Source organism: Salmo salar, chromosome ssa21, assembly GCF_905237065.1.
Source record: "Salmo salar chromosome ssa21, Ssal_v3.1, whole genome shotgun sequence".
Classification (NCBI taxonomy): Eukaryota; Metazoa; Chordata; class Actinopteri; order Salmoniformes; family Salmonidae; genus Salmo; species Salmo salar.
In genome coordinates this window covers 28,314,942-28,335,456 of record NC_059462.1, presented here as the reverse complement: position 1 = coordinate 28,335,456, position 20,515 = coordinate 28,314,942, and the positions used below count along the sequence as shown (strand labels likewise).

The window sequence follows — 20,515 nt, the reverse complement described above, 5'->3', positions numbered from 1 at the left end:
AATCAGCAGTTGCTTCATAAATGTTTTGACTTAAAAAGGAATGAAATGTACCCATTGATTCTTGAAGAATACAATTTATGCCTCATTAGCATTTTTCAATTGCCATACCTAATCGGAACCCAAAATATAAGTTTGTTTTACTCCAATGTTTGTAAACAAAGTAAATGTAAACAAACACTATATAGCCTCAAACATGGTTAAAACAATAATTTTTATGTCATGGATGCTCAGTCCTTGCATCCATAGCTCTGTCTATGAATTTTAGAGTGGTACTTCTCCTGCCCCAACACTCAGCTTTTTACGGAAACATGGGCGGGGAAAGTACTTTGTTATTGTTTCTATTGCTGATTGCTGCTTTAAGAGAGTCAAGATCATATATTTATGTAGTTATAACATCTCTCCCTCTCCCTTTCCAGAGCTGTAAGCCCCACAAGCGTTCAGTGTGTGGCAGTAACAGTAAGACGTACCGCAACCACTGTGAGCTCCACCGAGATGCCTGTCTCACCGGCCTCAAGATCCAGGTGGCTCATGATGGACACTGCCAGGGTGTGGAACACACACACACACACACACACACACACACACACACACACACACACACACACACACACACACACACACACACACACACACACACTTTCTTGTTTACTTTGTGTGTGTATAGCAGTCCTGGGCAGAAAATAGTTGTATTTTGTAATTTATTTGAAAATACCAACTTTTCAAATACTCAAGGTAGTTGAATATAGAGAATACAGTAAAGGAAACTATTGGCAACTACACTGAACAAAAATATAAAAGCAACATGTAAAGTGTTGGTCCCATGTTTCATGAGCTGAAATAAAAGATCCCAGGAATTTTTCATACTCACAAAAAGCTTGTTTCTCAAATGTTGTGAATGAATCTGTTTACATCCCTGTTAGTGAGCATTTCACCTTTGCCAAGATAATCCATCCACCTGAGAGGTGTAGCATATGAAGAAGTTGATTAAACAGCATGATCATTACACATTACCTTGTGCTGAGGACAATAAGGCCACTCTAAAATGTGAAGTTTTGTCATACAACACAAGGCCACAGATGTCTAAAGTTTTTAGGGAGCGTGCAATTGGCATATTGACTGCAGCAATGTCCACCAGAGCTGTTGCCAGATAATTGAATGTTCATTTCTCTACCATAAGCCGCCTCAACGTCGTTTTAGAGAATTTGGCAGTACGTCCAACCAGCCTCACAACCGCAAACCACGTGTAATCACACCAGCCCAGGACCTCCACATCCGGCTTCTTCACCTCGTCTGAGACCATCCACCCAGACAGCTGACAACCGAAGAATTTCTGCACAAACTGCTAGAAACTGTCCCAGGGAAGGTCATCTGCGTGCTCGTCGTCCTCACTAGGGTCTAGACCAGACTGCAGTTTGGCATCGTAACCCACTTCAGCGGGCAAATGATCACCTTGCTTATGTCAACGTTGTGAACAAAGTGCCCCATGATGACAGTGGGGTTATGATATGGGACGGCATAAGCTACAGACAACGAACACAACTGCATTTTATCGATTGCAATTTGAATGCACAGAGATACCTTGACGAGATACTGAGGCCGATTGTTGTGCCATTCAACCGCCGACATCACCTCATGTTTCAGCATGATAATGCACGGCTCCATGTCGCAAGGATCTGTACACAGTTCCTGAAGGCTGAAAATGTCCCAGTTCTTCCATGGCCTGCATACTCACCAGACATGTCACCCATTGAGCATGTTTGGGATGCTCTGGATTGACGTGTACAACGGCGTCTTCCAGTTCCTGCCAATATCCAGAAACTTCGCACAGCCATTGAAGGGGAGTGGGTCAACATTCCACAGGCCACAATCAACAGCCTGATCAACTCTATGCAAAGGAGATATGTCAGGCTGCATGAGGCAAATGGTGGTCACACCAGATACTGACTGGTTTTCTGATCCACTCCCCTAACTTTTTTAAAGGTGTCTGCGACTAACAGATTCATATCTGTATTCCCAATCATGTGAAATCCATAGATTAGGGCATAATTAATTTATTTTAATTGACTGATTTCCTTATATGAACAGTAACTCAGGAAAACTTTGAAATTCTTGCATACTGCGTTGATATTTTTGGTCGGTGTATTTCCTTTAACCTCAAATATTCAAATACAGGTCTCAGAAAAACTAATAATATTTGAATATATTTTGAATACCTCTCAGAAAAACAAATAATATTTGAAGCTATTTGAATATATGCAAGTTATTTGAAACCAAAAAATATATTTATTTGATGGCTGCCAAATATTTCATGGGCATTGAAATACTGCATGTAGGGTATTTTGTTAATAATTTAAAAAAATTATGATTAAATATTTGCTTAGGATCTCACTTGGTGAAGTCCATAGGACCAAAAATGTATGATCTACAGGTTACCTACAAGTCTCTGCTAGTTAACGCCCCACCTTATCTCAGCTCACTGGTAACCATAGCAGCACCCACTCGTAGCACGCGCTCCAGCAGCTATATCTCACTGGTCACCCCCAAAGCCAATTTCTCCTTTGGTCGTCTTTCCTTCCAGTTCTCTGCTGCCAATGACTGGAACGAACTGCAAAAATCACTGAAGCTGGAGACTCATATCTCCCTCACTAGCTTTAAGCACCAGCTGTCAGAGCAGCTCACAGATCACTGCATCTGTAAACAGCCCATCTATCTACCTACCTCATCCCCATACTGTATTTATTTATTTATCTTGCTCCTTTGCACCCCAGTATCTCTACTTGCACATTCATCTTCTGCACATCTACCATTCCAGTGTTTAATTGCTATATTGTAATTACTTCGCCACCATGGCCTATTTATTGCCTTAACTTACCTCATTTGCACTCACTGTATATAGACTTTTTGTTTTCTTTTGTTCTACTGTATTATTGACTGTATGTTTTGTTTGTTCCATGTGTAACTCTGTGTTGTTGTATGTGTCGAATTGCTATGCTTTATCTTGGCCAGGTCACAGTTGCAAATGAGAACTTGTTCTCAACTAGTCTACCTGGTTAAATAAAGGTGAAATAAAAAATAAATACAATTCCTCTGTCCTTAACAAATACAGTCATGGGTGGTAACTCTACAATTTACTCGAAAGGCACTCTCTAAAATATTGGAATAAGGCTTTACACTAAGCAGTGTGTTAATGTAACACTATTCCAGTGTTTATATGGGTCCACAGACTCAACACTGTCAGTGTTAATAATTGTTTTTAAATTACACTGGAGAATTTGCTGTGCAGTATATTGTCACAACGTATTTATACTTATCTGTACACAATATCATTGGTTGATTGGTTTGACTTGATTATCTACACCTGGGACCTGTTCAGGAGAATGGAAATTTACAGAATGTTCAGATAGAAGTGTATTGTGTAGATCAAATGTCAGATAGATTGGAATAGTATAGGACATAATGTGTGCTTTTTTCATCACATTTCTATCTGCAACATGACGTTCCAGATACAGGCCTGCCATTAGTTGAAAGGCAGCAAATCCAATAGTTTCTGAAAAGTAGTCACTTCCTGAGATCTGTATTCAAATATATTTTTAATGTAGTTGCTTTCTCAGATCTGTATTCAAATAGTTTTCAAACTTAGTCGCTTTCTGAGATCTGTATTCAAATATATGTCTTTTTTTTAAAGTAGTTGCTTTTCAGATCTGTATTCAAATAGTTGTAGTCACCTCCAACGTAACTATTTGTTACTTTCCAAAAAGCATATTTAAAACTATAGTTATCCCAGGTCTGGTGTATAGCACACGACTGACCTCTATTTCTATCTGATGCCTATATACTCTGGTTGGCATGACAGTCAGTCTATGTGCGAACTGACAGGTGACACATATGGTCCCATACTCATCTTTAATTTACCTGACTGATTATCTCCTAGTGTTGAACTTTGAACCTGTACACCCAATGACCTCTTCGTGTCTGTCTGTTGGCCTGGACATTGATCAGGTTGATGATAAATCGGTTACTCCTCTGTTGTTGTACGAGTGTCACAAAGAGGCCATCATGTCACGGTGTCCTTGGGCATTAATGGTTATTGTGGCAATGTGACAATGACATGGTGAAAAACACTAGATAGGGAGAAACGCTAGATACTGTAAAGCACAATGAATTAAAGTTGCTCTCTCTCTCTCTTTGTCATCTGCAGAGAAGAAAGCAGAGCAAGCCGCTGCCAGCCCAGGTGAGTGATTGTGACACAGTGAATCTGTGGGCTTTGTGCCAATCAGAGCTCTGTATCTCTCTGCTCTTATCTCCTCTAGTCCTAATGGGGCTTTATCAGACAGAGTACACCTCTCGCAGTGCCCTATCAGTGCTCTACTAATCTCTCAGTGCTCTAGTAACAAGCACACTTCTGTAATAGTGTTCTAACCTTATCCACTCCCTATCACTAGACTTAACTGAAAGGGAGTGTTAGGGGTTAGGACAGTACATTTGACCTCATACTGAGCGGGGAGGTACTGGTGTGCTCTGGGCAGAACAGGGATTATGTGGATTCTCTTGATCATCCTAGAGAGTGTCAGAAAGGCTAGAGTACCTGCTAGATTGTGGGTTTTGACTGTGTCACATTCTCTCTCTCGCTCTCCCTCTCCGTCCGTCTCGCTCACTCACACCCACTGTCTCTCTCTCTCATTCCTCTCTCCAGTGGTGTGTTACGTAGCAGACCGTAATGAGTTGAGGCATCGTGTGATCCAGTGGCTGCAGACTGAGGTGGTCCCAGACGGCTGGTTTGTCAAGGGCTCCAACTTTACCGACATCCTGCTCAAATACTTCAAGGTGTGTGTGTCAGTGTGTGTCGCTGTGTGTATGTGTGTTCCAGTTGTGATATTGGTTCTATGAAGTCCAAAACTATGGACCACATGTAAAAAAAAAAATTAAGCAGTTTTTACCCCTCACATACAGTGCATTCGGAAAGTATTCAGACCCCTTGACTTTTTCCACATTTTGTTACGTTACAGCCTTATTCTGAAATGGATTAAATAAAAACAATTTCCTCATCAATCTACACACAATACCCCATAATGACAAAGCGAAAACTGTTTTTTAGAAATGTAAAAAAAACATAAATACCTAATTTACATAGGTATTCAGACCCTTTGCTATGAGACTCGAATTTGAGCTCAGGTGAGTCCTGTTTCCATTGATCATCCTTGAGATGTTTCTACAACTTGATTGGAGTCCAGCTGTGGTAAATTCAATTGATTGAACATGATTTGGAAAGGCACGCCTGTCTATATAAGGTTCCACAGTTTGACAGTGCATGTCAGAGCAAAAACCAAGCCATGAGGTCGAAGGAATTGTCCGTAGAACACTGAGACAGGATTGTGTTGAGGCACAGATCTGGGGAAGGGTACTAAAACATTTCTGCTGCATTGAATGTCCCCAAGAACACAGTTGCCTCCATCATTCTTAAATGGAAGAAGTTTGGAACAACTGAGACTCTTTCTAGCACTGGCCGCCCGGCCAAACTAAGCAATCGGGGGAGAAGGGTCTTAGTCAGGGAGGTGACCAAGAACTCGATGGTCACTCTGACAGAGCTCCAGAGTTCCTCTGTGGAGATGGGAGAACCTTCCAGAAGGACAACCATCTCTACAGCACTCCACCAATCAGGCCTTTATGGTAGAGTAACCAGACGGAAGCCGCTCCTCAATAAAAGGCACATGACAGCCCGCTTGGAGTTTGCCGAAAGGCACCTAAAGGACTCTCAGACCATGAGAAACGAGATTCTCTGGTCTGATGAAACCAAGGTTGAACCCTTTGGCCTGAATGCCAAGCGTCACATCTGGAGGAAACCTGGCACCATCCCTACGGTGAAGCATGGTGGTGGCAGTATCATGCCGTGGGGAGGTTTTTCAGCGACAGGGACTGAGAGTTGTATCAAGGACTTTAGGGCTCAGAAGTCTGTTTTAGCATGGGCAACGCCATTGAGGACTTTTTTTTAAGTAGTCAACTTGATGGGACTTCCTATGGGTTAAGGAAGGATCACATAAGAGGAATTAGCCAATTAATTATACTCATGAGTAAACATTCCATAACTCCACGTGGCAGTAAATCACCAACCTTGGCTTTATACCTGTTGAAACAACACACTCCAGGTGTCAGTATGCACCCTTACAGTTTGTTTACCAACCAGAAGTAGTAGAATAAGAAAATGGAAATGGCCTCAATGGCGCTGTCCGTGCTCTCACAGACGCCATAATGGGACAGATTCAACGTTGCAATCTCTATATAACTCTGTGATTTTATCCCCACTGGTTACAGTTTCTTCCACACACATGAAAACATAAGAGAGATTCATTTGAAATGAAAAGACCATTGTCCTCGTGTCTCTTCCCGTCTCCTCTATGTGCCTTGTGTCTGAGAGTTTCATTAACTCTCCACAGAGACAGAGCACAGTGATATAATGGAGGCTTTAGTATAGTCCCACATACCACCACATCTACGCACTAAAGATATAATGGAGACTTTAAGTATCCCTCCACCCCAATATAGAGGTTCACACTGGGGGACCCACATGGGGGAAGGGATTAAAGACCATATCTATTTCCAAGGCAACAGGTCCCTGCATCCAAACCCCTCAATCCTCTCATCTGGCAGGGCCATCGCATCCCTCCCCCCTCTCTCTCTGGAGACTGTCTCACTTTCGCTCCCTATTCACCATATCTGTCTGTCAATCTCTCTCTTTATAGAATAGAACTCTATGGCTGTTATAGAGTTCCATTTCCATTTGTCCCCCCTCTCTCTGGATTAGCAGACTAGAAGCAGGTGTTCTATCAGTTAAAGGGAGATATTGTTAGAAAGTGATTGATAGAGAAACTCTTCTCTACTCCTACTAACTCTGTGTTGGTGTGTGCGTGTGCGTGTGCGTGTGTGTGTGTGTGCGTGTACATAGAACTACGACAATGGTGACTCCACGCTGGACTCCTCAGAGCTCCTCAAGTTCATCCAACATAATGACTCCAACGTGGACATGCAGTCATACGCAGACCAGGAGAGCAACAAGCTGCTCAGGTCAGTGTGCGTGTGTGAGTGAGTGCGTGCTTGTGTGCTATTTCATCTTTAAAAAGCTTATCTATTTCTGGTGTAGTGTTTATGAATACCTCTACAGTATCTATATCTTATCCTCAGCTGTACAGTAGAGGGCTTCTGAGGAGCTGGTGCTATATTAAGCCCTACTTTCCCTCTCTCTGAGCCTTAAACCCTGTGTGACCCAGTCTAAACTGCACCGGGGGCCTCCTGTGGCTATTACCCTCACAGACATCTGTTCTGTGCATTATCAGAGCCTGGGTTTCCACTGTGCTGCTCAGTGGAGCAGTGCTGCAATGCTTCTTCAGGTTTGGAGAAAATAAACTGATTAAATCAGCCACTTATATTGCCCACACATGAGTAGGACCCTGAGTCATTCCTGGCCATGTGACTTGACCAGGGAAAACTCTTGGCCCTGCAAATGAAGGATGGATATACTGTAAAAACAAATGTATTTGTTTCAACTAATTATTGTTAAGTCACTGGTGTCACAGCCATTTTTTTGTTTACTCAACTTTTTGGTCCAAATGCTACCTGGAAGAAAAAAAAATAGTTGGCCCAAACTTAGCTCCAACTTGAGAAAACGGAGGCAAAATTCAGTCAATTTAAAATTATGTGTTTGCTCAAGTTGTCTCATATGTTCATTCAACTATAAATTATTATTTTTCTAACTAAAAAAGTTTGTGCAACTGGTTACACACACAAACAATGCTTTTAACTTACATATTTGACATTCGTGATTACATTGTGCATTGATACAGTCATTATTATTCAACATGTCTTCACCTGGGATTTGAATTCGCAACCTCTTGGTTCATGGCATTCTGATCTTCCTGCTATGTCTCCACGTCTGGGTCATTTATAAGTTAATCTGGCTATTCTCTCATTGATTTGATTTACTTATTACAGCAAGTGTAGGTTTTTTTGTATAGTTGTCTAATGTTGGTGGCGCATATTATTCTGTTTTAATGTTAGTCCTGAATCACCATGATAAATAAAATAGTTTTTATTGAGTGTACTTTTAACAAAGCTGAGATTTACTTTGAAGTGCAAAGTGTAGAAATACAGGTAAAATCAGTCTTCGACACAGACATGATGGAAGGAAGATTGGAATGCCATGAAACCAAGAGGTTGTGAATTCAAATCTCAGGTGAGGACATGTTGAATCGTAATTACTGAATAAGAGAATATGCACAATGTATGTTAATGTGTGTCAAATATTGTATGTTAAAAGCATTGTGTGTGTAACCAGTTACAGAGCCTTTTTTAGTTAAGATGCCCAAATAATAATTTATAGTTGAATGAACATAAATTATTAGACCATTTCTGAGGAAACACATCATTTTAAGTAGATTTTTAAATGTTTCTTAAGTTGGAGCTAAATTTGAGGCAACTTTTTGAGGGGGGTTCAGGTAACACTTGGACTGAAAATTTGAGTAAACAAAAAAAAAAGGTTGTGGAACCAGTTACTTAATAATAATTAGTTGAAACAACAGATTTGTTTTACAATGTAGGAAGATTCTCTATGCAAAATCATCCACTAACTGTTTTATCAGTCAGAAACTATGCCCAATAACCATCTCAACAGCTATACATAACTATGAGTACAGGCAGTGAATGTGAACTTGTGTGTGTGTTTCTTTGTCCTGTTCCCAGAAGCCTATGTGTGGACGCCCTGATCGAGCTGTCAGATGAGAACGCTGACTGGAAGCTTAGCTTCGATGAGTTCCTCAACTGCCTGAAGCCCAGCTTCAACCCACCTGAGAAGAGTGAGCTCACAGACACATGACCCTTGACCCCATGACTCTATGATGACAACATTGCACACTACTGCTGACATCACACGTTTTTTTTTCTCAGTTCATTACACAAATACCTCTATATCAACCTCTCCGATACATGCAGTAAACTGCAGTATGTGTTTAAAGTGCATGGGATTTACATTATGTTAATCAAAATAGCAAACCTATTCACCACAACCACACGCATATCTACTGTAACTCACCCTAACATACTTGAAATTAATTGAAGCAAAAACAGCTAAATATGGTTTATTTACAGACAAGAGTATTTTTCCTCAGTCTGTTGTACTGTACTGAGTTGAGCAGAGGCCGTGCAACCTGTTATAACACCCTGTCCCACAGGGACAATCAAATATTATTTTTCATAATTTTCATAAATATTTTAGCTAGCTAGCTATAGATACTAGAAAGGAAGCTAGCATAATAAGAAAGCTAGCATAACCCATAATAGCGACCTGCACACTGTTCACCAAAAGTAATGTAAATGTTTTTATTATTCATCCAATCATTAACATATTTGGTGGTGTTGGGCCTCCCTGACACTTTTTCGATCTATCGAGGAACGAGTAAGAATAGCTCGGTTTGAAATTATTTTGGATGTCTATGAAGGAAACATTAACTTTGGCTTACAATTATATATTTCCTTTCTTCTACGTATAAATTGTACATTATTTTGTGTGTAGGATGGACCTAAGAAAGTTTGAAAGACGTATATTTAATGTAACATGTACAGTGCATTTGAAAAGTATTCAGACCCCTTGACTTATTCCACATTTTGTTACGTTACAGCCTTATTCTAAAATTCATTTTAAAAAATCTCATCAATCTACACACAATATCCCTTAATGACATTTTGGCAAATTGATAAAGAATATATAACAGAAATACCTTACTTACCTTACTTGACTCGAATTTGAGCTCAGGTGCATCCTGTTTCCATTGATCATCCTTGAGATGTTTCTACAACTTGATTGGACTCCACCTGTGGTAAATACAATTGATTGGACATGATTTGGAAAGGCACACACCAGTCTATGTAAGGTTCCACAGTTGACAGTGCATGTCAGAGCAAAAACCAAGCCATGAGGTTGAAGGAATTGTCCGTAGAGCTCCGAGACAGGCTTCGGTCGAGGCACAGATCTGGTGAAGGGTACCAAAACATTTCTGCCGCATTGAAGGTCCCCAATAACACAGTGGCCTCCATCATTCTTAAATGGAAGAAGTTTGGAACTACCAAGACTCTTCCTAGAGCTGACCGCCCGACCAAAATGAGCATTCAGGGGAGAAGGGCCTTGGTCAGGGAGGTGACCAAGAACCCGATGGTCAATCTGACAGAGCTCCAGAGTTCCTCTGTGGAGATGGGAGAACCTTCCAGAAGGACAACCATCTCTACAGCACTCCACCAATCAGGCCTTTATGGTAGAGTGGCCAGACGGAAGCCATTCTTCAGTAAAAGGCACACAACAGTCCGCTTGGAAGTTGACAAAAGGCACCTAAAGACTCTCAGACCATGAGAAACAATATTCTCTGGTCTGATGAAACCAAGATTGAACTCTTTGGCCTGAATGCCAAGCGTCATGTCTGGAGGAAACCTGGCACCATCCCTACGGTGAAGCATGGTGGTGGCAGCATCATGCTGTGGGGATGTTTTTCAGCGGCAGGGACTGGGAGACTAGTCAGGATCGAGGGAAAGATGAACGGTGTAAAGTACAGAGATCCTTGATGACACCTGCTCCAGAGCACTCAGGACCTCAGACTGGGGCGAAGGTTCACCTTCCAACAGGACAACGACCCTGAGCACACAAGACAATGCAGGAGTGGCTTCGGGACAAGTCTCTGAATGTTCTTGAGTGGCCCAGCCGGAGCCCGGACCGCTTGAGGGGACCTGCAGAGAAGAATGGAAGAAACTCCCCAAATACAGGTGTGCCAAGCTTGTAGCGTCATACCCAAGAAGACTCAAGGCTGTAATCGCTGCCAAAGGTGCTTCAACAAAGTACTGAGTAAAGGGTGTCTGAGTATTTATGTAAATCTGATATTTCCGTTTTTATTTTTAATACATTTGCAAAAATAAAAAATAAACTGTTTTTGCTTTGTCATTATGGGGTATTGTTAGTAGATTGATGAGGGGGGAAAACTATTTTATCCATTTTAGAATAAGGCTGTAATGTAAAATAATGTGGAAAAAGTCAAGGGGTCTGAATACTTTCCGAATCCACTGTATGCTATTTCAAATGGGCATCACCCCTTTGTCCACTCACAATGTTTGTATTTGGTGTAAAAAAAAATTTTTTTTTACAAAATTCATGAAAAAATGATGGTGAGTATTACTGTCACGACCGTCGAAGTTGGTCTCTCCTTGTTTGGGCGGCGTTCGGCGGTCGAAGTCACCAACCTTGGTTTTGTCTTGTCTTCCATCACACCTGGTTCCAATCCCATCAATTACATGTTGTGTATTTAACCCTCTGTTCCCCCTCATGTCCTTGTCAGTGATTGTTTATTGTAAGTGCTTGTGCATGTCTGTCCTGGTGTGCATCGGGTTATGTACCCATTATTTGATTGTTCTGTTTTCTGGTGGGTTTTTGTTATTAAACTGCGCCGTCTGACTTCTCTGCCGCCAGTATGCACTCCTTACAGAATCACCGACCCGACTATGGAGTCAGCAGGAGCAGGTACCCCGGGTATAGGGGTGGAGGAGCGCGTCCGGGAGCGCTCAGCAATGCTCCACCATCTTGGCACCACCATGGACCGCGTTGTCCAGACTATGGACCGCTGGGAGAGACAGGGAGTTCTTCCAGTGCCTACACCAACACAACCGGGGTCTCCTCTGAGTGCCCCTCTTCCTCCTGGTCCCAGTGGGATTCGTCTCTCCCTGCCCCAGGAATACGACGGAAAGGCTGCGAACTGCCAGGGGTTCCTTCTCCAACTGGACCTATACCTGGCCACCGTCCACCCAGCTCCATCGGGCCGTGAGAGGGTGTCCGCCCTCGTCTCGTGCCTCACCGGGAAAGCCCTGGAGTGGGCCAACGCCGTGTGGAGGGAGATGCGGCGTTGGACCAGTTTGAGGAGTTCACCCACCGTTTCCAGGCAGTTTTCGACCACCCGGCCTAGGGTAGAGCGGCGGGTGAGCGCCTCTTCCATCTGAGGCAGGAGACGAGGAGCACCCATGAGTTCAGGACCCTGGCTGCCGGCGCGGGATGGAGCGACAAAGCCCTGATTGACCATTACCGCTGCAGTCTGTGCGAGGACGTCTGTCGGGAGTTGGCCTGCAGAGACGCCACCCTCACATTCGACCAGCTGGTGGACCTGTCCATCCGGCTGGACAACCTGCTGGCTACCCGCGGACGTTCTGATCGGGGTCTGGTGGTTCCGTCCTCCCGCACCCCCTCTCCAATACCCATGGAGCTGGGAGGGGCGGTGCGCAGGGAGACTGGAGGGGGTTCCAGCTCGTGCATCATCTGTGGCCGCAGAGGTCACACTGCCGGTCGGTACCGGGTTGGTTCCTCTGGGGATCGAGGCAGCAGGCAGGGCGCTCTGGCATCACCCCAGGTGAGCCGGCACCATTCTCACCCAGAGCCCTATGTTGCACATATGTTTGTGTATGTCACTTTCCCTGAGTTTTCCCCGCATTCCCAGCATAAGGCACTCGTCGATTCAGGCGCGGCTGGACATTTTATTGATAGAGTGTTAGCCTATAGTTTAGGGATCCCCATTGTTCCCGTGGCTGTGCCTTTCCCCGTTCATGCCTTAGATAGTCGACCATTAGGGTCAAGGTTGATTAGGGAGGTCACCGCTCCTTTGGGCATGGTGACGCAGGGGGGTCACAAGGAGAGAATTAGTCTCTTCCTTATTGACTCTCCTGCGTTTCCCGTGGTGCTGGGCCTACCCTGGTTAGCTTGTCATAACCCCACTGTTTCTTGGCCACAGAGGGCTCTCACGGGGTGGTCGCGAAAGTGCTCTGGTAGGTATTTAGGGGTTTCCGTTGGTGCTACTACGGTGGAGAGTCCAGACCAGGTCTCCACCGTGCGCATTCCCCCTAAATATGCCGATTCGGCTCTCGCCTTCTCTAAAAAGAAGGCGACTCAATTACCACCTCATCAACGGGGCGATTGTGCGATAAATCTCCTGGTAGACGCTGCACTTCCCAGGAGTCACGTGTATCCCATCTCACAGGCGGAGACGGAGGCTATGGAAACATATGTCTTCGAATCCCTGCGTCAGGGGTACATTCGGTCCTCCACTTCACCCGCCTCCTCGAGTTTATTTTTTGTGAAGAAGAAGGAGGGAGGTCTGTGCCCGTGTATTGACTATCTAGGTCTGAATCAGATCACTGTGAGGTATAGTTACCCGCTACCGCTCATAGCCACAGTGATTGAGTCAATGTACGGGGCGCGCTTCTTCACCAAACTAGATCTCAGGAGCGCTTACAACCTTGTGAGTATCCGGGAGGGAGACGAGTGGAAGACGGCTTTCAGTACCACCTCAGGGCACTATGAGTACCTCGTCATGCCGTACGGGTTGATGAATGCACCATCAGTCTTCCAAGCCTTTGTAGACAAGATTTTCAGGGACCTGCATGGGCAGGGTGTGGTGGTGTATAATGATGACATCTTGATATACTCCGCTACACGCGCCGAGCATGTGTCCCTGGTGCGCAGGGTGCTTGGTCGCCTGTTGGAGCATGACCTGTACGTCAAGGCTGAGAAGTGCCTGTTCTTCCAACAGTCCGTCTCCTTCCTAGGGTATCGCATTTCCACCTCAGGGGTGGAGATGGAGAGGGACCGTATTTCAGCCATGCGTAATTGGCCAACTCTCACCACGGTAAAGGAGGTGCAGCGCTTCATAGGGTTTGCCAACTACTACTGGAGGTTTATCCGGGGTTTTGGTCAGGTAGCGGCTCCCATTACCTAACTGCTGAAGGGGGGGCCCAGTGCGCTTGCAGTGGTCAGCTGAGGCGGACAGGGCTTTTAGTCACCTGAGGGCTCTGTTTACCTCGGCTCCCGTGCTGGCCCATCCGGATCCCTCTTTGGCGTTCATAGTGGAAGTGGACACGTCCGAGGCTGGGATAGGAGCTGTGCTCTCTCAGCTCTTGGGTATGCCACCGAAGCTCCGCCCCTGAGCCTTCTTCTCGAAGAAGCTCAGCCCGGCGGAGCGAAACTATGATGTGGGGGACCGGGAGCTGTTGGCTGTCGTAAAGGCCTTGAAGGCATAGAAACATTGGCTTGAGGGGGCTAGACACCCTTTTCTCATCTGGACTGACCACCGCAATCTGGAGTACATCCGGGCAGCAAGTAGACTGAACCCTCGCCAGGCAAGGTGGGCCATGTTTTTCACCCGTTTCATGTTTACCCTTTCCTACAGACCAGGCTCCCAGAACGTTAAGGCAGATGCATTGTCCTGGCCGTATGACACAGAGGAGCGGCCCATGGATCCCACTCCCACCGGGTACCAGCCGGTTCTGGCGCCTTAGCATCAGGGTCAGACCAAGGTTCCTGCGGTGGACGATTGGTTCAGGCACGCGGAGGAGACATGGGAAGCCGTCCGTGTCCACCTTCAGCAGGCCGTGACGCGCCAAAAGAGGAATGCAGATCGCCACCGCAGTGAGACCCCGGTGTTCGCACCGGGGGACCGGGTCTGGCTCACGACCCGAAACCTGCCCCTCCGCCTGCACTACCGGAAGCTGGGTCCACAGTTTGTGGGGCCATTTAAAGTCCTGATGAGAGTGAACGAGGTTTGTTATAGGTTACAGCTTCCAACCGATTACCATATTAACCCCTCGTTCCATGTGTCTCTCCTCAGGCCAGTGGTGGCTGGCCCGCTCCAGGAGTCTGAGGTGCGGGAGGTTCATCCGCCCCCTCTGGACATCGGGGGGGCCCCGGCGTACTCCGTTCGCCCCATTCTGGATTCGAAGCGCCGGACGAGGGGCCTTCAGTATCTCGTGGAGTGGGAGGGGTACGACCTGTTGCAGGAGTTCCACCGTCTTCGTCCGGATCGCCCTGCGCCTTGCCCTCCGGGTCGTCCCCGAGGCCAGTGTCGACGCGCTACTGGAGCCGCGCGTCGGGGGTGGGGGGGGTACTGTCACGACTTCCGCCGAAGTTGGTCCCTCTCCTTGTTCGGGCTGTGTTCGGCGGTCCAAGTCACCGACCTTCTAGCCATCGCTGATCCTCTTTTCATTTTCCTTTGGTTTTGTCATGTCTTCAATCACACCTGGTTCCAATCCCATCAATTACATGTTGTGTATTTAACCCTCTGTTCCCCCTCATGTCCTTGTCGGTAATTGTTTATTGTAAGTGCTTGTGCATGTCTGTCCTGGTGTGTGTCGGGTTATGTACCCATTATTTGATTGTTCTGTTTTCCGGTGGGTTTTTGTTATTAAACTGCGCCGTTTGGAAACACAGTTTTTGTTCTCCTGCATCTGACTTCTCTGCCACCAGTACGCACTCCTTACAATTACACTAAGCGGAATTGCCCAGAATTACCCAAAATGCTGGGGTTATAACAGGTTAATGATGTAGGGGAAAGTTCAGTATGTGACCTCACTCACAGCTGCAGCAGGCAGCTGCACACATTCCAGTCCGGAAAACAGAGCCTGCCCTGGGTCCTCACCAGAGCCAGGGACACAGATACTGTAGTAGAGTGCTCTAACATACTATGCAAACACACTCACACTATCTATGGCTCTGTTGCTCTCTTTCTGCTGCGGACTATGCATAAACTCATCACTACTCAACTGCATTGCCAATGTTTTATTTAGACAGAATAAATTGATTTAACTTAAAAACACAGAATTTTATATCTCTTTGTTAGATGTGGGGTGTATGAGAGGCACCATAACTGCTGTACTCAATCTATTTTTAATCTGAATTCTATGTGCCCCCCTGCAGAGTGTGCCCTGGAGGATGAGACCTATGAAGATGGGGCCGAGACACAGGTGGAGTGTAACCGCTGTGTGTGTGCCTGTGGCAACTGGGTCTGCACTGCCATGACCTGTACTGGTGAGGAAAGACACACCAGCACACCTGCATAGACACACTGACTCATCTGCAAGTCATCTGAATCACATATAGCACAACAGATAAGGAATCAACAACTGTCCTTCTCTCTCTCCAATTGTTCCTGTAATTCTTTCATTCTTTGCATCTCTTTCTCAGACAAGACAGCGGTTGTCAAGGAGACCGCGGAGGCAGGGCAGGAGATGACCGAGGAGGAATGGAGTCTCCGTGTGACCGAGCTTAACAAGCATCAGGTCAGCCTGTCACCAAGGAAACAGTTGGTCAAAGTTCAACGGACAGACCAGGCTGCTCTCCAATCTCCCCAGACAGATGGGTAGCTCTGGAATTTGTCTAGACAGAGTTATCAACTAGCTGCAATATTATTGAAAGTTTAGAACAAATGAGTTTATTACACCCGTTTCACCCCTTGAAAGATGTGTACTACAGCCCATGAGTAATTATTATGCATATCTCACAACATCAAGGGTGGTTTGAACAGTCAAGACTATGCAAATAGTTAACCTAGACCAGGGCTCTCCAAACCTGTTCTTGGAGAGCTACCCTCCAGTAGGTTTTTGATCCATTTCCAGTTGTAACTAATCTAATTTAGCTTATCAACCAGTTAATTATTAGAATCAGGTGCGCTAGATTAGGGTAGGAACCCTGACCTAGACCATCAGGAGTGGGAGATATGCTTTGTTATGCCAATACAGCATGTTTAGTTGTCCTGAGAAAGAAACAGTGGTAGAGTTGTTCTTTATTGATGACTAACCTTGTACAGACCATGCGACCCATTAACTGCTGCCAAGGCAGCAACTACTTTTCCTGGGATCCAGCAACATTAAGGCAGTTATATAATTTAAAAAACATTACAGTACATTTAACAATAGATTTCACAGCACATTAAGTGTGTGCCCTCAGGCCACTACTCTACTACCACATATCTACAACACTGGGTAGAGGAATTTTGGGTATTGAGTCTGTTACTATCTAATCAGAGCTACAGTGCCTTGCGAAAGTATTCGGCCCCCTTGAACTTTTCGACCTTTTGCCACATTTCAGGCTTCAAACATAAAGATATAAAACTGTAATTTTTTTTAAAGAATCAACAACAAGTGGGACACAATCATGAAGTGGAACGAAATTTATTGGATATTTCAAACTTTTTTAACAAATAAAAAACTGAAAAATTGGGCGTGCAAAATTATTCAGCCCCCTTAAGTTAATACTTTGTAGTGCCACTTTTTGCTGCGATTACAGCTGTAAGTCGCTTGGGGTATGTCTCTTTCAGTTTTGCACATCGAGAGACTGAAATTTTTGCCCATTCCTCCTTGCAAAACAGCTCGAGCTCAGTGAGGTTGGATGGAGAGCATTTGTGAACAGCAGTTTTCAGTTCTTTCCACAGATTCTCGATTGGATTCAGGTCTGGACTTTGACTTGGCCATTCTAACACCTGGATATGTTTATTTGTGAACCATTCCATTGTAGATTTTGCTTTATGTTTTGGATCATTGTCTTGTTGGAAGACAAATCTCCGTCCCAGTCTCAGGTCTTTTGCAGACTCCATCAGGTTTTCTTCCAGAATGGTCCTGTATTTGGCTCCATCCATCTTCCCATCAATTTTACCCATCTTCCCTGCCCCTGCTGAAGAAAAGCAGGCCCAAACCATGATGCTGCCACCACCATGTTTGACAGTGGGGATGGTGTGTTCAGGGTGATGAGCTGTGTTGCTTTTACACCAAACATAACATTTTGCATTGTTGCCAAAAAGTTCGATTTTGGTTTCATCTGACCAGAGCACCTTCTTCCACATGTTTGGTGTGTCTCCCAGGTGGCTAGTGGCAAACTTTAAACGACACTTTTTATGGATATCTTTAAGAAATGGCTTTCTTCTTGCCACTCTTCCATAAAGGCCAGATTTGTGCAGTATACGACTGATTGTTGTCCTATGGACAGAGTCTCCCACCTCAGCTGTAGATCTCTGCAGTTCATCCAGAGTGATCATGGGCCTCTTGGCTGCATCTCTGATCAGTCTTCTCCTTATATGAGCTGAAAGTTGAGGGACGGCCGGGTCTTCGTAGATTTGCAGTGGTCTGATACTCCTTCCATTTCAATATTATCGCTTGCACAGTGCTCCTTGGGATGTTTAAAGCTTGGGAGATCTTTTTGTATCCAAATCCGGCTTTAAACTTCTCCACAACAGTATCTCGGACCTGCCTGGTGTGTTCCTTGTTCTTCATGATGCTCTCTGCGCTTTAAACGGACCTCTGAGACTATCACAGAGCAGGTGCATTTATACGGAGACTTGATTACACACAGGTGGATTCTATTTATCATCATTAGTCATTTAGGTCAACATTGGATCATTCAGAGATCCTCGCTGAACTTCTGGAGAGAGTTTGCTGCACTGAAAGTAAAGGGGCTGAAGAATATTGCACGGCCAATTTTTCCGTTTTTTATTTGTTAAAAAAGTTTGAAATATCCAATAAATTTCGTTCCACTTCATAATTGTGTCCCACTTGTTGTTGATTCTTCACAAAAAATTACAGTTTTATATCTTTATGTTTGAAGCCTGAAATGTGGCAAAAGGTCGGAAAGTTCAAGGGGGCCGAATACTTTCGCAAGGCACTGTACATGGCATACAGTATATTGCTATTCTCATGACAATATATAACATTCTCCTCTCACACCATCTCTCTCCCTCTACCCCCTCCCTCTTTCAAACACAGGAAACAGTGGAGAAGATGAAGGCCAGCACAAAGGAGGCCTAAGAGGCCCAAAGAAGAAGGGCTTGAGAGAGAGAGAGACACTCTTCCTCTATACTTGATGTACCTTGAGGCCCTGTGCTTTTGCTGAATTTACTCATATGTTAATTATTAGAGCTTTTTTACTGTCTTTTTGTTGATGTTTGTTAGATGCAGGGGCAGTCTAGAGTATTATTTTAGGAGTTCCTTGTGTTAAGTACTGTCTTTATTTGTGATTGTATTACTGCACCCTGCACTAGGAATGGGGCCATTTTCTACTGTTACATTTTTCTTCTTCTTCCTATGTATACAATATAGTTACAGTATTCATGGGTATGGCTCTTGTTAGTAAAATAGCAAGCGGTAATTGTTTGGAATGAGAAAGATTAGAGATATTAGGAGTGAGCTGTCTTCATCAAGGAAACAAAATCCTCTTGAAAGTCCTTCAAGATGTGTTAGAGAAGTGTAGAGCAAGACGATGACAGTGTCCTATTGTAGGGGAAGGTAGTGGGATGTCATACACTTGACTTTAAGCTTATTTGCTTACAGAACTGCCATGATACTACTTGACCAATGCACTTCACCCTCCGTGACTAGCAGCGTAGTTTCAGGCCTTAGTGAATCATCCCGTTTAGTTAGTACGCCCTGCTTTTTGACAAATACACTTGCTCCTATGTACAATTTGTTATATGCTTGAGTTGGAGATCATATGTGATCACAATGGCTCCTGTGCTGTATTCAATCAGCGCTCTCTGGTGCTTGTTTCAGAAACATCGAAGCAATAGTCATCTAGATGTGAAACGTTGAATATAGAATGAAAGCAACAAGCACCAAGCACAGAGCTGAACTGAGTACAGCAGGGAGAGAACTGAAACCAAAGCCTGATGATGACTATGATGATGAAATGATGTACGAACCCCTCCAGGTAAAGCATTACTCTGGACCCAGCAACAACACTATACCTGTGCTTATCAAAGATCAGTTATAAGGATTAGCCTTGCTGTCAGCTAACATAACTTAGATGCATCTCTAACTCAGAGTGAATGCGTCTGTCAGATAATGTGTGTGTGATGAGGGAGTGTTTTTTGAGAGAGTGTGAGCTACTAGTGTGGCGGTGAGTGTCATATTTGTTTTATGTTTTATTTGTCAAAATCCCACTCATCCTGAGAATTATTTGTGGTTAAATCAGTGCCTTTAACACCCAAACATAGGCCTGCAGACACACACTGTCGAGGTCTTGTGTCCAGCAAGCTTTAAACCACAATTGGATTGGGCAAGACTATAATTGGCAGAATTTTTATAGTAACCTTAGAGCTATGTGGTTTAGTCCTTGTTAAATGTTTGTGTAAAAGTTCCATAACTAGTTTGGTTAATAACTTTTTATTCTAAAAGGAATGCAGAGTGTATAAGGAGTATATATGCCAATAAAAGACAACCCATACAGTACTACAAATGTCTCAACCTGTGTGTTTTTCTGTGTTTGTGTCAGTCTGTCTGTCTGTCTGTCTGTCTGTCTGTCTGTCTGTGTGTTTATCTTTTACGTTCAAACAGTAATAAATAAAAATCTTAAAACACAAAAAAATATAAAATAATCACATTTTTGAATCAGAGCTGTCTATCAGAGAATTGTTGCTGGTGTGGTTTTCTACAGAAAATCTAGCCTACATTCCATTTGTATTGGTCCAAGAGGCAGTGTTCCAATGCCATCTGGTCCATATTGTGGCTGTAATATGATAATCCTTTTTAAAAGTCACTAAACATTGTAAACAGTGTGCTTTTTTTTATTCTGCAAGGAGGCATTGTGGTTTAAGTAGGATATGGGTGAATTGATGTTGCTTTTTAAACCTACATCAGGTTATACACGTTTTGTATATATAAAATGCTATACTCTCGCATGATGTCTTAC

At 44.2% G+C, this 20,515-nt stretch overlaps 1 protein-coding gene across 1 annotated transcript in view; it reads left to right on the top strand.

Annotated features, from left to right (window-relative positions):
- Positions 1-20,058, top strand: part of LOC106582116 (follistatin-related protein 1) — a 57,710-nt gene extending 37,652 nt beyond the window's left edge. Inside the window, exons 4-11 of the mRNA XM_014164869.2 lie at positions 417-546; positions 4,199-4,231; positions 4,694-4,824; positions 6,941-7,059; positions 8,731-8,843; positions 15,758-15,868; positions 16,025-16,119; positions 18,595-20,058. Of these exons, the coding sequence (XP_014020344.1) occupies positions 417-546; positions 4,199-4,231; positions 4,694-4,824; positions 6,941-7,059; positions 8,731-8,843; positions 15,758-15,868; positions 16,025-16,119; positions 18,595-18,636 (774 nt within the window). The 3' untranslated portion in view covers positions 18,637-20,058. The remainder of the gene's footprint in view (positions 1-416; positions 547-4,198; positions 4,232-4,693; positions 4,825-6,940; positions 7,060-8,730; positions 8,844-15,757; positions 15,869-16,024; positions 16,120-18,594) is intronic.
- Positions 20,059-20,515: the final 457 nt, after the last annotated feature.